This window comes from Salarias fasciatus, chromosome 9 (assembly GCF_902148845.1).
Source record: "Salarias fasciatus chromosome 9, fSalaFa1.1, whole genome shotgun sequence".
Classification (NCBI taxonomy): Eukaryota; Metazoa; Chordata; class Actinopteri; order Blenniiformes; family Blenniidae; genus Salarias; species Salarias fasciatus.
In genome coordinates, this window is record NC_043753.1 from 4,651,144 (window position 1) to 4,676,013 (window position 24,870).

The 24,870-nt window shown below is 41.9% G+C and overlaps 1 protein-coding gene across 1 annotated transcript; it reads right to left on the bottom strand.

The window, feature by feature from the left end:
* Window positions 1-2,099: 2,099 nt before the first annotated feature.
* On the bottom strand, window positions 2,100-3,139 carry LOC115393980 (mitochondrial intermembrane space import and assembly protein 40-A-like). Its single transcript, XM_030099102.1, has 3 exons — window positions 3,118-3,139; window positions 2,722-2,820; window positions 2,100-2,464 (listed from the first exon to the last, which is right to left on the bottom strand). Exons 1-3 carry the CDS (start codon window positions 3,137-3,139, stop codon window positions 2,100-2,102), a joined length of 486 nt encoding a protein of 161 aa, XP_029954962.1.
* Window positions 3,140-24,870: the final 21,731 nt, after the last annotated feature.

A 24,870-nucleotide genomic window follows, 5' to 3' on the forward strand; every position in this document is an offset into this window, starting at 1 on the left:
GATGATTTTTAGGTTAAAAAAAAAAAAAAAATGTTTAGGATGATTTTTAAATTACTTTTTAGAGTGATTAAATTATGGGATGATTTTTGATGATTTAGAGGTTGATTAATGGGTTGATTCAGTTACACACTTTCTCTTTTTCTTTCTCTTTCTCTTTTCCTTCAATTAGATTAAGTTTGATTTAGTGGTACATATATTAATTTACGAAAAAGGATATAATCACTAGAAAAGAAAATCAGAAAAATTACATTTATATTGAAATTAAAGTCACTGTTTAAAACGGAAATTAATTATATCATTAGATATATTTTGTTTTCCGGGAGATTAAAAAAAAAATTAATAATAATAACAATCATAAAATGTGAAAAAATCAACCACCGGATCGGTAGAATCAGTAAATAATAGCAATACAAATCACATAGTTATTAGAGAACAGATCTTACTTGGAATGATAGGCAAACTACATATGATAATGTTAAGACTAAGATAATTTTTGGACACTTGTAATGATTAAAAATGATTAGCATTAAAGTCTTTAATATAAGTTTTAATTTCATATATTAACATTAGAAAATAGCTTGCATGCTTATTGTTTCATATAAACAAAATTGTGCAAATTGCTGGAGCTGTGATCTGTGGTAATTAAGGGTTTAGAGCTCCTGAGGAAAGGTTTTCCGTCAGTACGGAGGTAGACGGGCCCAGATCAGTGAAGGGTCGCTTGCTGTTTTCTTTTATCTCAAACTTCTTATTTTTTTATTATTCCTTTATTTTTTCTCTTTTCATCTTCTTTCCCTACACATGCATATTTACATACGCATCCGGCAATGAAGAACGCTTGCTGCTCTGAACTGCCTTTTCAACACGCTTACACATAGTCGCATATGTCTTGGGATGGTGAAGGATCCTGTCTGAGATCGGAATGTACCGAGAGGGGGCGGTGCTACGTCATAGAGGATTGATGACAGGCTATTTTACCTACCTCGGCATACACATTGCCACTCACACACACACATGCACTCACACACGATCACACACGTTCATTTTTGGTGATATGATGAAATCATATCAAAGGGGGGAACTGTTAGGGATATACTTTAATTAGCACTACTACTATGGAACAATTGTATTAACTGTATATTAGGCCTTTCCTGAGAGAAGTACACCAAGGTTATAAGATGCTCTGCTAAGGTGTAAACATACCCACACGTTCCGGAGAAACCAACACACACTCACTAGTGTTCCAAAACATACCGGATAAGGATGTCAGCTCTTGGTTGGCAGCTGACATCAATACCAAATTGTCCAATTGCGAACAAAGTCCAGCCTCTCTGTCGGGGCCCAGCCCAGAAGAACATGGAATAAAAACTCTGATTCATCAACAATCAGGATCCTTTCGGGGCAAAATACTTTGTATCTTTCCCTGTAAGGTCCAGCGCTGAACATTACATTTGGCTATACTTAAATAAATGGTAATAATCTGAAGTCAGTTGTTTTGGCATTCTTTATACCAAGCATAGAATAAAAGAACCGGGTGGAGTCAGCGGGACGGAAGTCCAGGCTCCAACAAGATGATATTATAGCTCAAACTAAAGATTCCAAATATAACAAACAAAGACAACAGTTGCATGAGCATAAAAACTGTATCATCTCCAACACCCGAATTAATTGGCGTCCCTCTGGAACCTGTGGCTGCCATTTAACACACCTGGTGCACCTCTAGACTACCGTCACTGTGAATAAACAACAACAAACACACACAGGTGACAAAACCAACCAATGTTTCCCTCAATCTTGTAGACAGAAGTTGCGATAAATGAATAATCCACTCCTATAACCTGATCCACTGTCTTCTGCCACTGATAAAAGGCATCAATAGAACTATCAATAGGCAGAGACTACTTTTTCTAATAGGATCCAAATTTTAACAAGACTCGAGATCTGAAACAGATCTGATTAGGTGTTCACGAGACAGAGGCCCTGTTCACACTTGGCGTTAACTGGTGAATTAGGGGAAGTGTTGAGTACTGATGACAGGGTGGGGTGGGGGGCAAGCGTCACTTTAAGCACTGCAGAAAAGCCCAAATTAAACATCAGTGACTTTAGCTGGCAGTCTGGCCGTCTGTGGCTGAGGAGCTGTCAGGCGTGACCGCAGAAGGAGTCGGAGATGGTTCACTCTCGGGCGTTAAGGCAGAAGTGTCAGGTGGGGCGGCGGAGGTCAGAGCAGAGTCGGACTCCTGCTGAGTGGCGACGTCTTCGTCTTCCTCCTGGGGGTAGAGCTCGGGGTTCTTCTGCATGCATTCCTGCATGTTACGGACGTTTTCAAGGCAATCGGAGCCCTTCACCTCTTCTTCACTGTAGTGGAAACAGGAAAAGGCCTCCTTGAACTGAGAGCCACATGGTCCACTGGCCATGCCTCCCAGACATGGGCAGTTCCAGTTCATGTCTCCACTGGGCAGGATCAGACCTGCAGCAACCACACAATTATCAGTAAACAACAGACTAATAAAATATCCACTCTTGACTTATTGATAAAATGCTGATGAAGTACTGACTTTGAGAAACATTTAATAGATAACAAGGGCACTGCTGAGCTTAATTAAAAGAAAAAAAAAACGACCTAAATCTTCTGAAGCTTTTAAATGACTTTATGACCATAGAAAATAAGTGGAATTAGACCTTGGGGAACTGTTTAAAGGACAGTTCAGAGGCGGAGGCACTCGCCCTGCTCTTCGTAAGGATCATCGGGGTCATCTGCTACTAGCTCGGCATTGCTGGGTGCCTCCTGGTCTTCTTTGGTCACAAATATGATGCGATCTTTTCCTTCAGTGACGTCAAAAGACAAAGTGATTAGGTTCCACTCATAACAAATGCTTTATGTGATTTGAAGAACCCCTTTTTCTTTAGTTTTATTAAAATAGCAGCTGTGAGTGCGGGACACCGCGCAGCTCTGAAACTTTAAAAGTAGCATTAAGACGGTCACAGCCCTCTAAGACTTCACAGGAACACTCACCGGATAACACGGACGAAACGAAACGCTGTCTGTTAGCTTAGCATGATAGCTGTGCGGTGACTTTGCTCAGCCGCAGGCACAAATCAAATATGAAAGAAGATTTTTACCTTCGTGCCTGCAGTAAGACATGTCTGCTGTCTGCTGTCAGACCCAACGTCCGCCACAAGAGACGACCAGTGAGATCTACCGGGGAGATTTCCTCAGATAGTCCAGCCGTTACAGCCCTCTGACCTGCACAGGGCACAGCCATGACGTCACCACATGACCGTAACCATTTATTTTTTAGATATAAAAAATTAAACTTTACAAGGTTTTTTCTTTTTTTTATTTTCAGAGTATAGCATTTTACAACAGAGAACATTTATGGAAAATTCAAAGTAATAACATTAAAACAGTCTTTACATTTGTCTAAACTTTTTCAAACCAGCATAAATACGGTATTAGAGGGGTGGCACATAAATGGATTTCAAGTTACTTAGACAATAGAAAGCAGTTTGTGCAGATATATGATTCAAAATCCAAATTGCAGTATATTACATGTGGAGTACCACAGGGATCGGTCCTTGGGCCTAAACTCTTCACTTTGTACATCAATGATTGTGTTTCTGTATCTAAATTGCTCAAATGTATTCTGTTTGCAGATGATACAACATTATTTTATTGTGGGGAAGATCTAGCACAGGTGTTAAATGTAGTTAGAGAAGAATTTAAAAAAATAAAAACATGGTTTGATGTAAATAAATTATCACTGAATCTTGAAAAAACAAACTTTATGATATTTAGTAACAGAGGGAGAGACACTGGTGCTTCAATTACCATAGATGGTATTAAAATCAATAGAGTAAAGGAAACCAAGTTTCTGGGTGTTATTCTGGATGAAAATTTGGATTGGAAATCACATATCCAGTGTACAAAGGCAAAAATATTAAAAACAATAGCTATGTTACACAAAGTAAAAGATTCACTGGATAACAAATCATTGTACATTTTATATAACACCATGATCGTTCCACATCTGACCTACTGCATTGAAGTATGGGGAAATGCCTGCAAAACTTATATTCAATCAGTTTTCATATTACAGAAAAGAGCCATAAGAATAATCAGTAGAAAACGATATAGAGATCCAACTAATCCATTATTCCTTCAATTAAAATTGCTGAAATTCCAAGAACTAGTCGATTACAGTATTCTACAAATTATGCTGAAAGCTCACACAAATACACTGCCAGTTAACATTCAGAATAGGTTTGAAAAAAGAGAAAGTAAGTATAACTTCAAAGGAACAGAGATCTTTACAAGACCAAGGTTTAGGACAAAAATGATGGAATGTTGTGTATCTGTAAAAGGTATCAGTTTATGGAACAATCTGGAGAAAGAAATCAAAGAATCTAAGTCAAGCACCACATTTAAAATATTAGTTAAAGCCAGTGGGCTCTAACTTCGCTGACTGCGCCGAATCCGCCCGCTGTCAGCGGAGGGCAGAGTGCGCCGTCGGCGGATAAAGTCAACGGGGCGTGTCCAGAAAATTGTCCCAATTTCGTGAACCAGGCGCAGTCACGCCTCCATCCCGCCCACCGGCGCAGGTGGCGCAAGAGAGAGGAGAGAAAGTGGGTTTAACCCAGCTGAGCGCAATTTGACCAATCAAATGAACACCTCTCCTTTTTTTCAAAGAAGGACACTGCTACATTAACATGATGAAATACATTTTATTTCCTGGCCTCAATACTAAACCATAGTGAAGCAACAATGTATATGACTGCATTTTGAAATAAATAATCTCTTGTAGAGCTTGGGGAGCCAGACAAATGAAATAAAAATGCAGACACCCTGCATTTAGCGGCTACATACAGACTTTGTAGGGAAAGGGAAAATCTGTTTTTATTTGTGTGCATCATAACTCTTAAAGATACATTTGGGAAAGCACAAAGAATTACAGGTGCCAATCACTCAGCGCAGCTGCACAGCGGAGCTGGGTGAGTCTACTTAGGACTGCTGGTTCAGTTGTCATCAGATCGATGTCCTCTGAAATGATTCCCTGTAATTCCTATCACACACATGGCATTCCGGCCATCCCAGACGAAGGATAATCATTTATGAGAGAATGGTGGCGACATCTGCTATCTGCTCCGTCCTCCACTCTGCTTCACGTGTTGCCAGCATTCTTACCCCCCTCCAAAGGCCACTATGGTCAGCCAGGCTGTCATATGCAGTGTTTTTGCGCAGGAGCACACCAACAGGTTGCTTTTCTGTAATCTAATGCATTAGAAATTAAGGTAAAGAAACAAAATATTAAATCAAGTGGATCAGCAAAACGTCTGCCTCATATCTGCTTTATTAATGCCTAAAATCAGGTTTTAAAATGTATTGAACTTTTTACAGTGCGCATTTGCGCAGCGTACCTCTCATTCACACTCCGCGCACTCGTTTCCCTGATACACACGCACACACACGCCAACACACACAAAATAGTTGTATTATTAACTGTCAATAATAATCAAGAACATATTAAAATTAGTAAAATAAGTCTCCCCGGTTGCGCACCAGGACGGACACCTTCCCACACCGACCCGTCCTCACCCTGCTCATTTTATTCTGGGACTGCAGGCTCAACAGGACAAAGGTATTTATTCAGAAAATATGTTCGTTCTAAAATTAATTTTTGGAAACGAAAAATACATGGTTTGCTGTACTTTAATGGAGGATATAATATTTTACCTGAATCTGTAACTGGCACATCTGGAGACGCTGCAGTGCCCCTGCTGTCAATACCGTGTTCACTGTTGTGCTCAGATTTATTACATTAGTTTAAATAATAATAATAATAATAATAATAATAATTTTACACCATTTTATGTTATTATTATTTAGTTGTAAACTGACAGCAGCCTACAGTAATTCTCTACCTGGAGGTGACGCGTGAGCGCTTCCATGCGCCACTGCAGGTTCTACGCTGTACAGCAGCTGGAGGTCGGTCGGGTATTTTTGGGGCAGCAGCATTATATTTGTTTCGCTGTTTGTCCCGCGACTGTTCTGACTCTGATTCAGAACATTCCTCCTCTTCACTCCAGTCAAGATCGCTGATGTCCGACACGTCTCCGCCATCCGATTCCCCCTCACTGACCTCCTGTATCATTGCTAAAGCTTCTTCCACCTTATATCTCTTATTTATGCCTGTTTTTACTATCTTTCTTTTGGGATTTGCTTGATATTTTTGGTCATCTGTCTGATTGTCTGCTGTCAGAGCTAGCCCCCTGTTCAGATGCGCGCATGAACCAAAACAAATCAATCACAGAAGAAAAAAAAGCCCCGTGAAGTGCATCATTTTAATCAGTCTAATAATAATAATAATAATAATAATAATAATAATAATAATAAATAAATAAATAAATAATAAGTCTCACAGACCACTGTTGGCCTTTGGAGGTATAAATGCTTTGTAATATTATCTGTGTTATTGTTAGGACCTTATTTGCTTCAGAAAAACATACAAGACACATATTTAGGAAAAGTCAAAGAATTAGAGGACAGGGGAATTATTTTTAACAGATTTATTTGAATTCTAAAAACCCAAATGGTCTGTCAGATTGTCTTGGATGTTCTAGTGCTAAAGAAGATAATAAAAACAATTATGTGGTTCATGAGTGATTGTGTGTATCTTTCATGACACTGACAAGCTGTCAGTGTCATTAGATCCTCCGCTCCCCAGCCTGCTCACACCTTCTGCACGAAACTATCACTGCGCCCAGCTGATTCTGTCGACCCCTCCCCCTGGTGCGCCGCCACGCCCATCTCGGCGCAAGTGCAGCGGACCTGCCAGACACCCTCTTCTGCGCCTGTCGAAAATAGGAATGCGCTGCCTCCGCCGCTGATCATCGCCAAGTTGCGCCGTCAATTTAGAGCCCAGTGTGTTAAAGAAATATAATGAAATATTCTAGTTATATTTGATTGTCTTTTTTTTGTTGTTGTTGTTGTGAAAAGCACTAAGTTAATTGTAATCAAAGAATTAATGTTATGTCACTGTCTGTCTCGGCTATTTTATTTTATTTTATTAAAGGTGTGTGTGTGTGTGTGTGCGTGTGTGCGTGCGTGCGCGTGTGTACTTTTGTGTATGTTTGTATGTATATATACTTATGTACTGTATATATTTTCATGTTTTTTTGTTTTTTTTTTCTTGATTTTACTTTTTTTGTAATTGATTTCTGGGGATAAGGGGCAGATATAATAAGACTTGTCTTCTTTCTGCTCCCTTTCATTCTTGGTTGGCGACTGTATTTACATGGAACCTTTTTCTTTTACTACTGAATGAAATAAAAACAAACAAACAAACAAATACTCTTCTTTTTTTTTTTTGAACAGTAGAACCGAGATGTTTAAAAAAAAAATAGTGAAAAAGAAAAAAATAATAAATGAATAAGAATCAGCACTTTCACGAGAAGATTGACTGTGTTCGACACCGCGGACTTACCTACTACTCATACTAACTTATTGAGTATGCCGTGCGTTTACACTGGCGGTGTGCGATTTGTGAGTGTGCGGTGCGGTAGTGTTGTAGACCACCTGAACCGAGACCAAGACATGGCCGAGAACACAGTGTATCGAGACCGAGACAAGACCAAGACTTTGAGGGGTCGAGACCGAGTCGAGACCGAGACCAGACAGACTGAGACTGAGACCAAGACTGAGACAATACTTAAAAGGGCACAGCGCAGTTTTAAATATTAAATGATCAATTATTCACACCCACACACGTTTTCACCTTTGCCTGATGGGCAGCAAGAGTTATTTTTGCAAGATCGCAGTCGCTCCTATTTTCCTGTGCAGGGCACTGAAGGCACAGCAATATGAGTGATTCGGGTACGAATCGCTCTGAGCCTGACGTAATGCGCCTCCCGCTGGCCTGGTAATCCTTAAGTTTTGCTTTGTCCGCCGTTACTCCGCCAGACGCTCAGCAGCAACAACTGAGCAGTACTGAGGATGGAGCTTCCAGAAAGTAAGAAAAGACCGGCTTCTAGCACTGCCACAACTCCAGCACAGACCCACCAGGCAAAAGAAACTTACATTTTACTCGAGCGCTGCTAAAAGAGCGAGGAAGGAGTTCCCCTCTTCTGTGCACGTACATGGGCACAAGCCACAGACACGAGCTTTTCACTAAGCTCCAGTTACGCCTAAGGCCTGCAGGGGTCGGTGTTTTGCATAAAACAAGCAAACTGCCCTGTGCTCCTTTAATTTTACTTAACCATTTAATTCAATGCTTATTCATTAGTTTTCAGGTAAGTGTAAGATTGCCTGTAATAAACTTGTCTGCAACTAAAGAACAATTCAACACATCTCTTCAATATAGCACTGTCTTATTTATGTTAAATTAGCAGCTGGGGAAACCTGTCTCTGATACCCCGATACAGAGACCACATACTAGAAGACAACAGAAGACAGATCGCAGCAGATCTTCCTCTCCTGATCTTCTAGTGTGTGGTGTTGCTCTGGAGCAGACCACACACTACAAGATCCTGTCAGAGAATCGCTCCTCACTCTTCCAAATCTCATGTAGTCAAACGTGACTTTGCGCAGTTTCCCTTCATTCCTGTGTTTACATTCATCTCCACTTTTAATAATAAGCAGAGTGTGAGTGCAGCAGGGCTGACTCACTATCTTTGAACCTTAAAGTTCTTTGCACTCCACACGTGCACTTAGAAAGCAAAAGTCTTAAAACCGCAGTTGTCTTTTTGCCCTTTAATAATAAAAACAAAATTAACAGACAGAAAAGAAACTTGTCTCTCGACTTTTCTGAAAGCTAAGTAAAAACTGAAGTGTCGGTCAAAAGACTGTGTTGCTCCAAGGTCCAGTGGCTTCTGCTGGAATCTTCACAATACTTAAATTAACAGCCAATCAGAAAATAAGCACTACATACGTAATTAGTCACTGGTCAAAATACTCTCTGTACTGCAACACAGAACTATATCAACATGTTGTAGCAGGAGGAGATCCCCTCCTTGCTTGCAGTAATAAACCAATCCCGGCAGGGGGAGCTGCGTATAAAAGTAGGACATTCTCACTGGTGCAGCCTCTGCCGAGGAGTCTGGAGTAGACCCCGCCCCTGGACTCCTCACTTCCTGGTGTAAAGCCAGGTTTACACTTGCACGACTTTTTGCCACGATGTTGTCGTGGCAAGACGTGGCAAGGCGTGCCAATCTGGAGTCACGAACCGGCAGGCTCCCGCACAGTTCACGACCAGTTCACAGACAGTTCACGAATGCGCCCGTCAGTGTCGCGAACTGGGACGATGCATTCATGACGCATTCACGCATAGTTTGCGCATAGTTTACGAGCTTCCCGCATTGGCATGACGTGGTTGCGCGTGCAATTACACACGTCATACACAAGTAAAAAGGGGGCTTCCCCAACCCCGGGTCATTTTTGGATTTGCTGTGGAACAGACAACATGCTGAATGCCAGAGACACCATCATTGTGGAGAAGAGAAGATCCTGTACCTGCAGCTGCTCTGTGTTGAAGAGCAGCAGAAAAGGCGCTGCCTGGGGCCCCGAGCTGAAGGGGGCCCCGACGGACGGCCGACATCAGTCAATTTCAATGACAAATTAAGGCGCTACACTTGATGCTGCAACGACAGTGTGTCGAAAATCCCCCGCATGGGGCCCTTTTCCGGGTACTCGCCGGTGGCCACGACTGGCACGCATCCTCCCGCATCGTCCCGACGCGTTCACGAGGCGTTCACGGACAGTTGGCGCATAGTTCACGGCCCGTTCGCGATATTTTGTCGCGACCAAAATTTTGAACATTTCGAAATTCTCGTCCCGACATGGCACGCAGTCCCAACGGGTTTACGCACACTTCACGCCACTTTACGAGTGGTTTGCGACCGTTTGCGACTCGATTCGTGGCAATTCGTGCCACAGAAACGTGCAAGTGTAAACCTGGCTTAAGCCGTGTGAGCCGTGCGAGCTGCGCTTGTCTTCTGGGCTGCGTTTGGGGTGATTGTCCCCTTCATCCGTGTGTCGAGTTGCTGCTCGGTGAGTGAGCATAGCTGTCCTTCCTGAGGCGCACCTCTACTGTCAGGATCAGCTGGCAGTAATCAGCTGTCTGTGTTTAGGTGGCCGTCGTGAGGTCACAGACCCCCCCACCTCTCCTACTGGGTGTGCCAATTAGATGTTTTTGCCAGGTACACAGTGTCGATACCTCCATATTCTAAGTTGGCTTGTGCAGGTGTATGACTGCCTCTTCTTTATTGTATGTTAGGAGCGGCTGGCTAATCTGCCGTGGAACCTGCCAGCTGTTTTGCCCTTCCGGGTTGCTGCCACGAACAGTGCTGGCACACAAAATTAGGCCTGGTCTGCCTCTGCTCCGTGGAGTCGGCCGTCTGCAGTTTGCTGCACTCCAATCGACTGGCCGACCTCCTGAACCGGGCTTGTCCGCTGGTGGAACGCCAGGCGGAAGACAGAAGCGATCTGTTTTCGTTATCTTCTCTTTTTGATTTGATTAATTTAGTTTAAGACAGGTGTTGGTATATTTTTTTGTTCTTTTGGTTATCGTTTCTTTATTTAATTTTGTTTCTATTCTTTTGGTTATCTTTTTCATTTTACTTTTGTTTTGTTTGGGTGTGGCAGTTACACGTTTGCATTTATTTATTTTGCTTGTGAGTTGTGGCTGCCCTCCCACTCGTGTTAGTTGTTAATTCTTTTTTTTGAATGCATGAATGTGAGGGAAAACCCTTTTTAACTCCCCTTGTCTTTTTCCCTCCCTTCCAGAAGCTGAGAGCGACGGTGGCGGCATCGGTGTCCCTGGGTGGTGGGTCTCCCTCCCGTGTGATGTGCTGTGCACCCCTTTTTGTTTGAGTGTGTTCACCTTTATTTTCAGCCAGTGAAAGTGTCCACGTGTGTCTGCGGTGATCCTTCCCAGGCCTTCATTTCCCCTTCTACCTGTGTCCCTCCGGTAAGCCTCAGCTTCTGTTTGGGCCCCCCTCGTCCTATTCTTTTAAAAATGAGAGTGAATGTGTTTTGTAACATTTAATAAAGATGTTTTCTGTTAGCCAGAACCCACGTCTCTTGCCTCTTAAGCCACGAACCCGAGTGTCCTCGTTATTTCCTTGGGTGCAACTCCCAAGGTGGCGTTGTCTGGCTTCCTTTAATTTGATTCATCTCACCACAAACTCAAAAAAAAAAACATTAATCGCTTAACAAAACTACAATAACTACAAATTATATTAAAGTAGAAAAATGGCGACCAAACAGAGCTCATTCCTATTCATATCGGCATCGCTCCTTCAACGCCCCCCGCCGCGCACGGAGCAGACTGTGAGGACCCAGTCATAATGTTACAGTACAGAAGAGGAAAACATAGTTTGAAATGATTTTCTTATAATTTGCCCTCCACATTTGATAATAATTGAGCTTATTAATGTGTGTGTGTGTGTGTTTTTTTTTTAACTCCAGAGTGGAGCAGTAGAACTTATTAGGAACTGTCTGTGATAAATAAAAGCTACTTTAAAATCACCAAATATCTTAAATCATTCTTTTTGTCCCCAGACTGGATGGTTTAAACCAGAAAAAACACTTTGAGGTTTGATCAGAGAAAGTTTCATTATACCTCCGCTCCGACGTCGCTCTGAAGGCACAGAGTCCTCGGAGTTGTCACGTGACAAACACTCAGAAGAAGACAGCTGATGAGGAGGATGGATGAGGAAGATGGAGGACGCGTTTCACAGCGGCTCCGTGGAATGTGAGGGGTTTTTTTATATATATATATTTAACTCGCACATTTTGACTCTTTTTGCCAGTTTTGAATTTTATTCACGCATCTGTCAACACTGTCTCCGGAAAAAAAAGCAACTTGACATGACGAGCCGAGAGAAAGCCGCCTCATCCGAGGCAGGCCGCGGCTAACTTCGCCAATCCCCAGAGGAGGACACAGACGAGCCTCCGGATGCTAACGCTGCACTTCTGCTAAGTAAGAGGGAAATGATGGATGAAATGTGCACGGACTTGATCAGTCGGTTTGATTCCATCATTTCAACCTCAGTGAAACGAGAAACAAAAGCAGCTCTGGAACCTCTCGAGAACATGTGATGCTATAATGTCGCGGATTTGGAGCGGTCTGCTAACGACCACGAGGCCAGGCTCACTGACCACCTTGACCGACGCCCTCTCTAAGAAATGCGAGGACCTGGAGAGCCGCTCCAGATGGAATAATATTCGTGTGGTGGGGCTGCCCGGGGGAGCCGAGGGAACTCGCCCGACGGAGTTTACGGCTCAGCTCCTGCAGGATCTGCTCCAGCTCGATGAGAAGCCCATACTGGACCGGGCCCATCACACTCTGCGCACAAAGCCTCAAGCTGGAGACCCTCCTCGCCCACTAATAGTCCGTGTTAGTTTTTTTCAAACGTGGAACCTAATACTGCACAGAGCTGGAGAAGCGGCCCCTCTTTAGCACATGGGGAAGAGGATTTCCATCTTCCCGGATTATACCCCGCTAGTTGCTAAGAAGAGGGCCGCTTTTGCTCGCGTGAAGAGGGAGCTCCACGCCTGTCCCAACATCAAGTTTGGACTTCTCCACCCAGCCATACTGCACATTACACTCCCGGGAGGCCAGACACACAGGTTTGAAGACCCATCTTTGGCATCAGACTTCATTAAAAAACACGTCAAAAAGGGAGTCCCTCCAGATGCGCCACTCGGCTGAATTAGCCTCTTGGACTTTGTCCAACACCAGCATGTTAACCCGGTGAGCTTCCTATGTTGCCTATGACTATTTTACTTGAGTTTTGAATGCTCCAAATACTTATTTTTGATGAGTTGCTGTTGCAGAAAAGACTGATCTTTATTGTTTGTCTAACTCATAATTATCTATATTGTTACCTGTTCATGCTTATGCACACCCCTTACAGTGGTGCAGTTATTTGAACTGTTCACACTCCTTTCCAGTGATTAATATCTTTAAGGGTTCAAGATATTGCTGTTCTTTATGGCATAATCAATATACTATAAGAACCATCACTCCATAACGCACCCTATTTTGTGATATCAAAAGCTTCTATGATGTTCTTTACCTAAATTTAATGTCCTTATGAGAATATTTGAGTATGTATATATTCTAGAAATATTTCTGCACTTTTCATTTATTTACAAAGCATTCAAAGGAGAGTAAAGTGTAAAATTTTCAGAAGACTATTCTAATTTTGTGCTAGTCATTTATCTTCTACTTGCTTTTTTCTTTCTCTTCTTTTTATTCCTCTTTTTAATTTTTGTTTCTGTATCCTTTATTGTGTGACTGATTGAATAAATAGATGCTAGTGGGTACAGTTATATTTGGGTGTATTCTTGCCAGTGGGCAATGCGTTTTGGTTGTAATTAGATTCATTTTCTGGCTAATCAAGTTACATAGTTAAGTAATTCACAATGTGCACTGTTAAACTGTTGAATATTCTGTCACAGTCCCAATGCCTTAGTTGCAGCTTTGGATTTTCATTAGGTCACTAAGTAGTTGCTAATGGAACTCCAGAGCATGTCAGAGGTTTTCTGTTTAGATAATGGGAGGGGAGGGAGCACGCATCCCGTATGGAGATGCTTCTGCCAATGTTCTTGTGGGAGGGTGTTTTTTTTTCTTTTTTTTTTTTTTCTGTTTTTCATTTTGTTTTTCATTTCTCAGCTTGTTTTTATTGTCTGTCCCTTTTTTTTCTTTTTTTTCTCTCTTCCCTTTTTTTTCTCTCTTTCTCTATTCTCTCTCTGTTTTGGCCACAGTCAGACAAAGCTTTTCAGCACACTGCAGTCTAATATGTCAGTCTTAGGCCGATGCATCAACCATGACTCAACCTAACTTGAAAAAGATTTCAACTGGGGGCAAAATTAAATGTGTTAGTTTTAATTGTAAGAGTCTTAATAACCCTATAAAACGCAGCAAGGTGCTCCATTTTCTGCACCAACTGGATGCCCAAGTGATTTTTTTTGCAGGAAACACATCTTAAAGCTTCAGATAAACTGAAGCTGAGGAGAGGATGGATTGGCCAGGTCTATCATTCATCATTTCAGGGAAAATCTAGGGGAGCAGCCATTCTGCTACATAAGTCTATTTCATTTGTTCACTCATATACCATCTCTGACCCTCATGACAGATTTATCATAGTTACAGGCCATATTCAGAACACTGCTGTAATCTTAGCCAACATCGATGCCCCCAACTGTGACGATGATGGTTTCTTTAAACGCCTCTTTTCAAACATGCCTGATATGTCCACCAATTATCTAATACCAGGAGGAGATTTTAACTGTTGGCTGGAACCCCAGGTGGATCGATCCTCACCTAAAGCATGTCCACCCTCCAAATCGTCCAAAGTAATACAATCTTTTATGAGGGAGTTTGGAGTAGCTGATGTTTGGCGTTTCTGTAATCCAACCAAACGGGAGTATTCCTTTTTTTCACATGTCCACCATATCTTTACTGGCATAGATTTTTTCTACTGGATGACAGACTGTTGTCATCTGTGTCTGAATGCAGTTATGATGTCATCAGTATTTCAGATCATGCCCCAATCTCTATGACCATAGTTTTCAAGGATTTAGTCTCAACACGCAGATCCTGGCGTTTTAATTCTCGTCCATTATCAAATGAAGATTTTCTTAACTTTATATCTTATCAAATTGATTTTTTTGTGAGTCAGAACAAAGCTCCAGAAGCTTCAGCGTCCTTACTCTGGGAAACTCTAAAAGCATATATTAGAGGGGAGATCATTTCCTATTGTCGTTATGAGAAGAAAATTCGACAGGAAAAATTGATTCAACTCAGAAAACGCATAACCCAATTGGACCAATGTTATGCTAATTACCAAGATCCAGAAATATATAAAGAACGTCTGTTATTACAAGCTGAAGTTGATGCCATATTGACACACCATACAGTTGAACTTCTTCAGCAAACTCAGACCCAGGTCTACGAACATGGTGACAAAGCCAGTAATACAGTGTTACTCTTAGTTCTATCCCACCTGCCCTCCTGAACAGCCTTTCAGTTACTGTTGAACTACTTGGATCTAAGCTGAGAAGAAAAGCAGGTGATCAGACATTTCTACAAAAACACATTTTAAACTCTGTTTCACTGCCTGTCATACCTGTGTGTCTGTTGTCATCCGTGTGTTCATGTCTTCATGATGCACTGTTTTACACTAGTCTAATATACTGTACTGTTGGTGCAGGTGAAATAAAGAGCGTTTTGAAATGTAACATTTCCAACTATTTCTGGAACACAAACGCATCACCAGATCTTGTGCAGCAGCAGCACAACAATCAGTCCTGGTACAACATAAACCACAGAACCCGGCCAAAGTGACTCTATGAACACTGAATAACTTCACTGTTCATGACATAAAACAGCAACTTAAGAACTATAACACAATGGCTTGTAAACCAAGAGAACAACTCCCCCCACAGAACATGTCCCACAATGCCTTTAGGTCACTCAGCTCCCACCAGATAACCGTGTGAATGGCATGAATTCAGGACACATAGGTGAAGCAAGGCATTGAGAATAGGCCTGTGTCGGTTTGTTTGGTTGTTGCTTTCAGGTTTTGTTTCATGAAACGTGGATCTCGGGTGTGGACGAGAGAGAGAGACGTTTCAGCACCACAGACAGCTCCGCGTCCGAGTTTCATAATGGTGAGGAGACCGGCCAGAACACACACATCCTGACATATCAGTGGAGTTTCAATAACTGATCTCACCTTGTCAAGTCCGGGACTCTGACGCCCTCTAGTGGTCTGAGGTTTTCTCCTGAGAAAAACAAAAGCAAAGGAAGAATCCTCTTTCATGTTGCAGTGAAGACCAGGACCAGAGCATCCCCAGACCAAGACGTTCCACAGTTCAGTTCAATCACAGTTGTATTACTGTTTTTAGTTTGTTTTGTTTGGTCTGTCTCACAAAATTCCACTTCCTTCATGCTGATGACTCTTCAGCTCAGACTAAATGGAGTTCTGCAGGGTTCTGTGTTTGGGTCCATACTTTAACACCTTATACATGCTTCCTGTGCAGCAGCAGTTCACAACCTTTTGTCTTGACAGAAAAAAATTAAAGCAGTTTTTCCATTTAATCAGTTTCACTTTCATCACTTCACAGATTCTCATGACTTTATGTCAAAGAAAAAACTTTGTTTCTGTAAAGCATTAACACCATGATTTTGTGGAAAAAGATATTTACGTTTTCTGTTGTCATTATTTCCATGCTCATTACAGGAGATCCAAAGCTCGTGAAACCAGAACAAAGTGGAAAAAAATGCAACAATAAATTGAGATAAAACTCGTGTAAATGTACAGAGAAACATGAAGCTTCAATACAAGTTGATTTATCTTCAGAATGGAAACAGACATCAGCTCTGTTTAATACTCGACTCAATACTCTCAACTCTTCCTCTGAAGCAGGTCTGAAGCTACTCAGGATCATCAAACAGGATCCAGTCACTGCTTCCAGACTCTTCGGTGCAGTGATGAAGAGACGGGCTTCTTTACCGGCACAATGAACCCAAACAGCTGGAAAACCAAATAACTTGAGGGCTCAATTTACAACCAGAATTATTGATTTAAAACCTTCAAATTATTGAAGAAACATGTTAAATCATAACAGAGAGCTCACCTGGGAGGAAGAAAACACTCAGAAGAAGAAGCATGTTGACTGGAACCTGCACATTCACACAGTGAACATGTTAAAGGAAACCCGTCATGAAAAATGGACTTTTATGAGCTTTTAACATTGTTAGTGTGTGATTATCTCAGAAAAACTTAAGTTAATATTTCTCTTCATTCACATATATTTGAGTAAACTATATGAATATTCAGTCCAAGCATGACCCTCCCTTCAAATGTCTGCCACCAACAATGAGGTGCCAAATACACACATTTGTTTTCCCCTCCAAAAGAAAAGCACTGTCTTCAAAAGCGGTCAGATTTTTTTTATTGCAGAGTATACCACAAGAAACCCTTTATTTCCTTTTGGTTTGATAAACATTTCACTTTGGACTGCCTCACAAATCATGACCAGTTTCAATGTGGATTCTGTGAGATTGACTCTTAAAAGTGGTGCGATTCCGACACTAAAGACCCCAGATGGACAGACTCTACCAGTCAGTCCAACCTGCAGGCTGCAATCAGGAACTTCTCCTTATTGAATTCCAAGGCCTGGTTCAGTGAGGTCGAGTCGTTTGGACCTCTGTGTTGATGTGTAGAATTACTGATATTTCAAAAGACAAAAACACTCCAAGGTGCCACAGCTGCTAAAATAGCCTCTAACTGCCTGAAGCTGTCTTTGACCGTCCCCAAAAATCACAATATAGCTCATTTAAAGACAGATGAAAAGAAAACAAGAAGTTCTGGTAACCTCAAACTAAAACAAGTCGGGACAAAAAAACACAAAGAAAGAATCATTGTGAAAAACAGCAATATTCTTCAGCCCCTCTAAGAGGTTTGTTCAAAACATTCTGCAGAATCACCCATTTATTCCCAGATGTTGTAGCAGGAACTGAGTGTTATTTCCCAGCTGCTAACATCAGCACTCTGGAACACACCACACACTGTAAGATCAGAAGAGGAAGATCTTGTGCGATCTGTCTTTTGTTGTCTTCAAGTGTGTATTCTCTCAGTCGGGGCAGGTTTGAAGATTCCTGTTGTTCCAGGATTAAGAGGCTGACTGAGGATTGCTGAAGACTCTTTAGGATTGCAAGTTGGAGAACAAAAGAGCAACATGGACCTTTAAGTTCATCAAAAGACAAAAAATACACATATATATATTGACGTAAAGGCAAAAAGTTGACATGAATGAAGTTCATGTTTGATGCTCAACGAGCCAGTATCTGTTGCTTTGAGAGGCTAAAGATGTGGACTTTCAGCTGGAAGGATTTGACGCCGTCCATGTTGACAGAGTCCTGACAGGATTGGGGGAGCAGAGGATTCATTTCACTTTCAAGACACAATCAGAGCCGACCGGAACAGGAAGTGTCTCTGTTCATGCAGCTCACTCTCTGTGCTGTGGACAAATCCTCAGCTGATGGAGGTGAAGGTGGTGAACAGCTTGATGGAGTGTTGAGCAGCTCCTGGTCCACTTTACAGAAGCTGAGAAACTCCACACAGACCAGTTCACTCTCTGAAGGTTACAGAGTCTCATTGTCCTCTGAAGGTTCAGTCCACACACTGATGGTTCTGCGTCACATCCAGAGGAACCCTGGTTCGATGCTGGACTCTCTCAGCTCTTCACACTGCTCCACTGACACTCAGCAGATCTTCTGGTGGTTCCTCTGTCACTCAGTCTGGATGAAGCTCTGCTCTCCTCAGTAGATCTTCAGGACACACAGCTTCCTCTCTGCTCTCAGTTCCACCTGCAGAGAGATGAGAGGAGATGATCAGAGTCTCTGTGAAGCAGCGAGGACTTCAGTCCTGTTCAGAGCAGCAGTCAGCAGCTCAGAGCTCATGAAGGACCACCACTGTCACACCAACACAACAAGCCTGTGGCTCCTCTGATTGGCTGACTGTGTGTCCTCTGCTGTCCAATCCTGAAGCTGCTCAGCGTTCTCCTCTCACAGCCTCACTGAGAGTCAAACCCTGGATCTTTGTTCTCACACTGACTGTGTTTCGTACAAACCTGCTGAAAGCAGCATGGACTCACTCCAACCATCTACTGACCTCAGAGTCTGCAGGCTGCAGTCTGGACTCTGCTGAAGATCAACCAGCTGCTGCACATCTGGAGCCTGCAGCTGGTTCCTACTCAGGTCCAGATGTTTCAGATGTTTGAGGAGGGAGGGGTTGGACTTCAGAGCTGAGGCCAGAGAAGAACAGCTGATCTTTGACAAACTGCATTTATCCAACCTGAATAAAGAGAGAAAGCAGTAGAATCAATGAGGAGGAACCAACCAGATGTGTTGATGGAGAAATGAGCAGCTCCACATTACTGTGTCCTGATCAATGAGCTGTTCTGTTGTTGTGGATCTTCATCACTCACATCGTCCTCATGTAAAACTCAGCCACACCAGCTGATGAGGACCAGAGGGCGGGTCCACATGACACCAGCTTTAAAGTCGTAGCATTGGCTCCCTGTCTGCTTCAGGATGGATTTTAAGCTTCTTTAACTACTTTTTAAATGTCTTAACGGCCTTGCTCCATCTTATTGATCTGATCAGCTTTGACCACATCGACCCTCGTGGATCCTGAGCTCCTCCAGCAGCTCCTCTGATCCACATCAGAAGAAGAACAAAAACTCACAGTGAGGCAGCTTTTAGCCACGATGGCCTCCATCTGTGGAACAGCCTGCTGGAGAAGCTCAGGACTGCAGAGACTGCTGGGAGTTTTAAAAGAAGGTTAAAGACTCACCTTTTAAACAGGCTTTTAATTGACCTTTTAAATTCATTAAATTCTTCCTATGTTATGTTATTGCTGCTTATTTGCTGTATTTTTCATGTCAATTTTAGGTAATTTTAGTATTTATATTTTATTGATGTATTTTTACTCTTTTAAATGCTCACTTTATTTTATTTATCCTAATTTATGCCTTTCAATCTGTTCTTTATTGTTTTTTTTATACTTTTATTACCCCAGTGTTTCCTCAGGAGGTCCTCCACACTGGTGGCTGTATCAGCTCTGCTGCTGGGGGTTCTGTCCATGGGGCCCTTTGGCCCGGCTGGTTGGGGGGCTCCCCACCTCGGGTGCAGACGCCCCTGACAGTCATGACCTGTGACCCCTCCCAGTGTGGACGACCCCAAATCTTAGCATTTTCTCGGATCTTCAGTGTGTGACTGCTTATGTAATGTTGAAGGGATGGGTTCTCTGATTTGGTTTTCCTTTGTTTAGTTGTCGTCCCGTCATGGTTGGAGCTTGTTTTCAGCACTTTGTGCTGCTTAAAGTGTGAAAAGGGTTTGATAAATAAAGTTTGCCTGATTGATGTCAACACAACAGTCACACACCTCCTCATGTCCACACACACATCAGTAACCTGCTGCTGAGCTCAGTCCACTCTCTCACTGCAGGATCAGAGTCTCAGATCACAGCTGCTGACAAACATTTCTCCTTCTACAACAGTAACAGACAGTCAACTGACCCCAGAACCTCCAGACTGCAGAGTGGACTCTCCAGAAAACCACACAGCTGCTCAACTCCTGAATCCTGCAGACGGTTCTCACTCAGGTACAGATGTTTCAGATGTTTCAGGAGGGAGGGGTTGGACTTCAGAGCTGAGGCCAGAGAAGAACAGCTGATCTCTGACAACCTGCAGTTAATCAACCTGAATAAAGAGAGAAAGAAGTGAGATTAGAGGACAAAGTCTGATGTTGAAGTCATTGAGAGCTGAAGAAGGTTCAGACTGGAAGAGTTTAGAAATGTAAAGTCCAAACAGCTGAAGCCTCCAGGAGGAGAAGAGCTCTCATCAACATGCTGATCTCACACACACACACACGCACACACGCACACACGCACACACGCACACTCTCATATTTCTATCCTTGTGGGGACCTTCCATTGACTCCCATTCATGTCTAGCCCCTAACCCTGACCCTTACCCTAACCCTAACCCACACCACAACAAAGACTAACCCTAAAGAAATGTTTTTGCACTTTTACTTTTTTCAGTAACAACAACATGGTCAAGAAAACACTGTTTCTCCTACTTCGGACCGGAAAAAGGTCCCCACAAGGCACGTCGTTCCACGTTTTGCTATCCTTGTGGGGACATTTGGCCCCAACAAGGATAGAAATACGAGAACACACACACACACACACACACACACACACACACACACACACACACACACGGCAGCAGCTTGCAGGCACAAAGTCACAATTTCCGTGGGAATCGTCTGCTATTATACTTTGATACTGTGATACTTCTTCTTCTGGGCTGCTGTAACAGTGAAATTTCCCCACCGTGGGATCAATAAAGTTTTATCTTATCTGAACTTCTCTTGGTTTTCTCCTCCTGAGTCCAGCTGTTCCAACAAACGTGCGGAGCATGAAGTTCATGTCCAGAAAGAAGGAACAGTATTTTTCATGAGCTAAAGATGGCGTGGTCCCCGAAAGTCGGAGCCAGATCAGACGATAGTCGCTGTGATCGTAAACCACCCAGAGGAAGCCCATATGGAAAAGATACAGATAAATCTTATAAAATATATATATATATCTCCTTTGTCTGAAACTTGTATGTAAAGCATACAATAGTGAAACCAGATATAAGATCCTTGGCAAATTTGAACAAAATGAAAATTGTATGATTTGGGTATTTATCAGAACAATATATGACAGTAATGTTACGTACAATATTCTTAGTAGGAAAATGTAATATCAACCTAATCATCATGGAAACTGAACTGTTGCAAATATTATCGGAAATATTTACAAATTGTACTTGTGGTGCAACAAATGTGAGACATTTAAATAGACAACATGATTCAACAATGAAATTACAGGAAACACATGATTGAATAAAAGCAGGTTTCCAGCTCATCATGACAATGGACTTTCTTTTTTTTTTTTTTTTTGCTAAGTCTTGCATTTTTACAACATTTCATGAGCAATTATATCCAGTAATATTCATTCCATTCTTCCTGTAGAAATATTTTTAATTTTGCACAAGATCAGCAGATTACATTAGAAGCTTGGTCACCAAGAGATATGAATCCCACATTGGGTGGACCAAGGGCAGTCACCTCAGTGAACCTTCTGTACCCCTTGGCATGCTGGGGTCCTTGTCTCATTTCATTGCAGAAATCTTTAACTTCTGCTGGTGCATTTGTCAAGAACTGCTTTGCTAAACAGGGGAAAGCACGGGATAATGCCACTTGTTTGCATATTTGTTGTGGAACAGCTTGACTACTTTTTACTTGTTTTAGAAGGTAACTGTTGAAATCTTCAAACATGAAGGCTGAGTGAGTCCACAGAGGACCCCAGCGTACAACGCTTTTGCTTAAATGCAGTAGAGAAACTGCAAAGAGATCCAGTCTGGAGCTGAGCACACCACCACTGCCCCCCCAAAGTTCTTCGCTGTCCAGGCCCGGTTCATCATCTGCAGATTCACTGCTGTCACCGTCCAGCTCCACATCAGAGTCTGTTATTCCATCAAGAAGGGACTCCCAGTTGTCCAAGGTAACTGATTTGTAAAAAATAAATAAATCTACTTCATCATCTACTGCTTCTTAGATGTACATGTATGAGTATGGACGATGTCATTTTTGTCTTAATGTCTTAAATCAAGTCAAATTTTATTCAAACCCTAAATACTCACTATGTCTCCCTGTTTAAACAGGTGGAGATCCGTCCTGGGACTGGAGTCATGACAGAGAAACTGGCCTGGGCCTACGCAGTTAATGCAAATTCGGCTGCAGTATTTGTGAGGCGTCTGCTGACTGCAGTCTTCCCAATGGAGATACTGCTGGTGAGCAGTCGTCGTGGCGGGAAACGAGGCAGAGGAGATGCTTGTCTACCTCTGGACAAAACTAAACTGGATGCCATCTACAGTAAGTCTTTAACCTGGTATGTGTTTTGGCTTTCCATTCATGGTTAGCACTGAGCTAGTTTAGTTTTAGTTTATTTGTTCAGCACAACACAATTAAGGCAGTGCAAGGAGGGAACGAAGCCCAAAGGGCTTGTTCAGAGTTCCTCTTCCTGACTTATTTCCAATGACAAATAAGCTGACAAATATCGTAAATGAGGAGTAATGCCACAACATCGATCACTTTATACTCTTCCAGTCTTATGAAATATACATTTCTTACTGATAGACATAAATATATATCATAAGGACCAATTCCAAGTAATTAAATTTCTTGATTATCTAATGAGTTGCAGCACTACACCAATACAACCAATAATAGCATGCAAATCAAGTAACAATACAACGTGAGTAAAGAACGAAAAGTTAGAAACAAAAAGTAGTAATACAAAAGGAATTTAAAAAAATCATAATAAATACTATCCATCCTGCATCCTGCTTACTCAGTCCATCAAACAGTATGCAGAGCATTTACACTACAGCCTACTACATAATAACCCACAATGCATTGCACTCCTCCCCAAGCTGAAATCGACCGCCGAAAGCTGATTTCACTTTAGCTCTAAACTCTTCAAATGTACAACTTTATCGAGATTTTTTTTAAATTAGGCGACAAAGTGGTCGTTTAGAGCCCGAGTCTGTCGTTTATTTGTCCGAATACCAGCCGTTTATGATTTTGTTTGGGCAAATTCGGCGAAATGTAAGCCAGCCGCAGTGAGCAACGCACTTCCGGTGATTTTCACAAAAATAAACCACCCCTTTCCCTTTCTCATTCAAAAAAAGTGATAAATCTGTGCTTTTACTTTGAAAACAAGAAGCCAATCTTTCAGGTGTTTTTTTTTTGTTTTGTTTTTTTTTAAACTATTTTTAATCCATGTAAATCTAATCAGAAATCTCTAACATAACATACCTACTAGCACAAAAATTGGAGGGAAAATTATATCTATAACCATACTCAGCTTGGTAAATGTACATCATGAAGAAACAGTCATTGTGAACTGAATAAAGTTTATTAAAATAAATATTCCATCATGATGCTGCTGCTGTTGTTGCTGCTGCTGCTCCGTGCTCATCGGCTCCCGCTCTCCCGCTATCTGTCGCATTGCATTTTGGGTAATTTCAGTATGAGCAGTAAACCCACGATGTATTCTAAACATTTCTGGCGAATGCAGTATGCATCCGGGAACTTCTCGCATACTCAAAATCGCATACTGCCAGTGTGAACGCACTGCATACTCAATAAGTTAGTATGAGTAGTGGGTAAGTACGCGGTTTCGAACACAACCTGTGAGATCAAGAACCGAGTGCACTCCTAATAAATCTTTTCCTGTTTTGCAGGTAAGCTGGGTCTTAAAGGGGCTGTATCGTGCTTCTTTAGCTCGTCCAAACCTTATTATTGGCATTAACATGGTCATAGTTTATTTTTGGCGCTAAGGAAAAGTCATTCTGTGTTAAATAAAAGATTTTCGGGGGTAATTCTGAAACCCGGAAGAGAAAACGCTCTGGCTGTGTTGGAAACCGCTAGGGGTGTCCTCAGATAGTCGACGATTCGATGATTCGTTCGAAGGGGCCTGATTCGACTACCAATCACGCAGTCGAAGCATCGAAAAAATGTGGTTATTAAACGAGGACCATTCCATCACAGCTGTATGGGGGTGCTGAATGACTGATTTTACATAGAATTGCTTGTTTTTTCCAAATAAACATGATATAAAGCCTATTTGATATACATGTTAGCCTATCAAATACACTGTGGAAAAATTTACTTAACTTGTACTTTTATTCAATACTCTATTTACTGTTTGTGGATGAACCACCATGGTGAGTGGCACAATCCGATTTTGCGCAGAGCTCCGTCACAGAGCAGCATCACGGTGGTGATTTGGCTGAACTTTAAAAGGCTCAAAATGTCAGAAAAAAAACAGAACTTCAGACCAAGTCAAAGATGATCCAAAAAAAGTCAAATGCAGATTGTGTCCTTTCATATCACTTCACAACAACATGGCTTTCCACATTAAACGGGTAAGTAGCCAGATAATTGGGCTAATAAAAGACGGTTCTGTTACTCATTTCTCATTTTTAATGCTGATGCTTTAATTTCGTTTAATTGTAATATTTTAGGTTATTATATTATTATTTTTATTTATCTAAAAGGCTAATTCTATTTAATTTAGTGTTTGTTTTTGCATGGATGTTGCGCTGCGAAACAGACCGACACAGTGCAATTAAGCCTATTGAATTTAATTTGAGCAGATAATGTGAGAAACTGTTTAGCCAAAAAATGTGAGCTTATCTGCAGAGATTATAGATACAAATAAATGACATGCTTTAGCCCGTTTGTT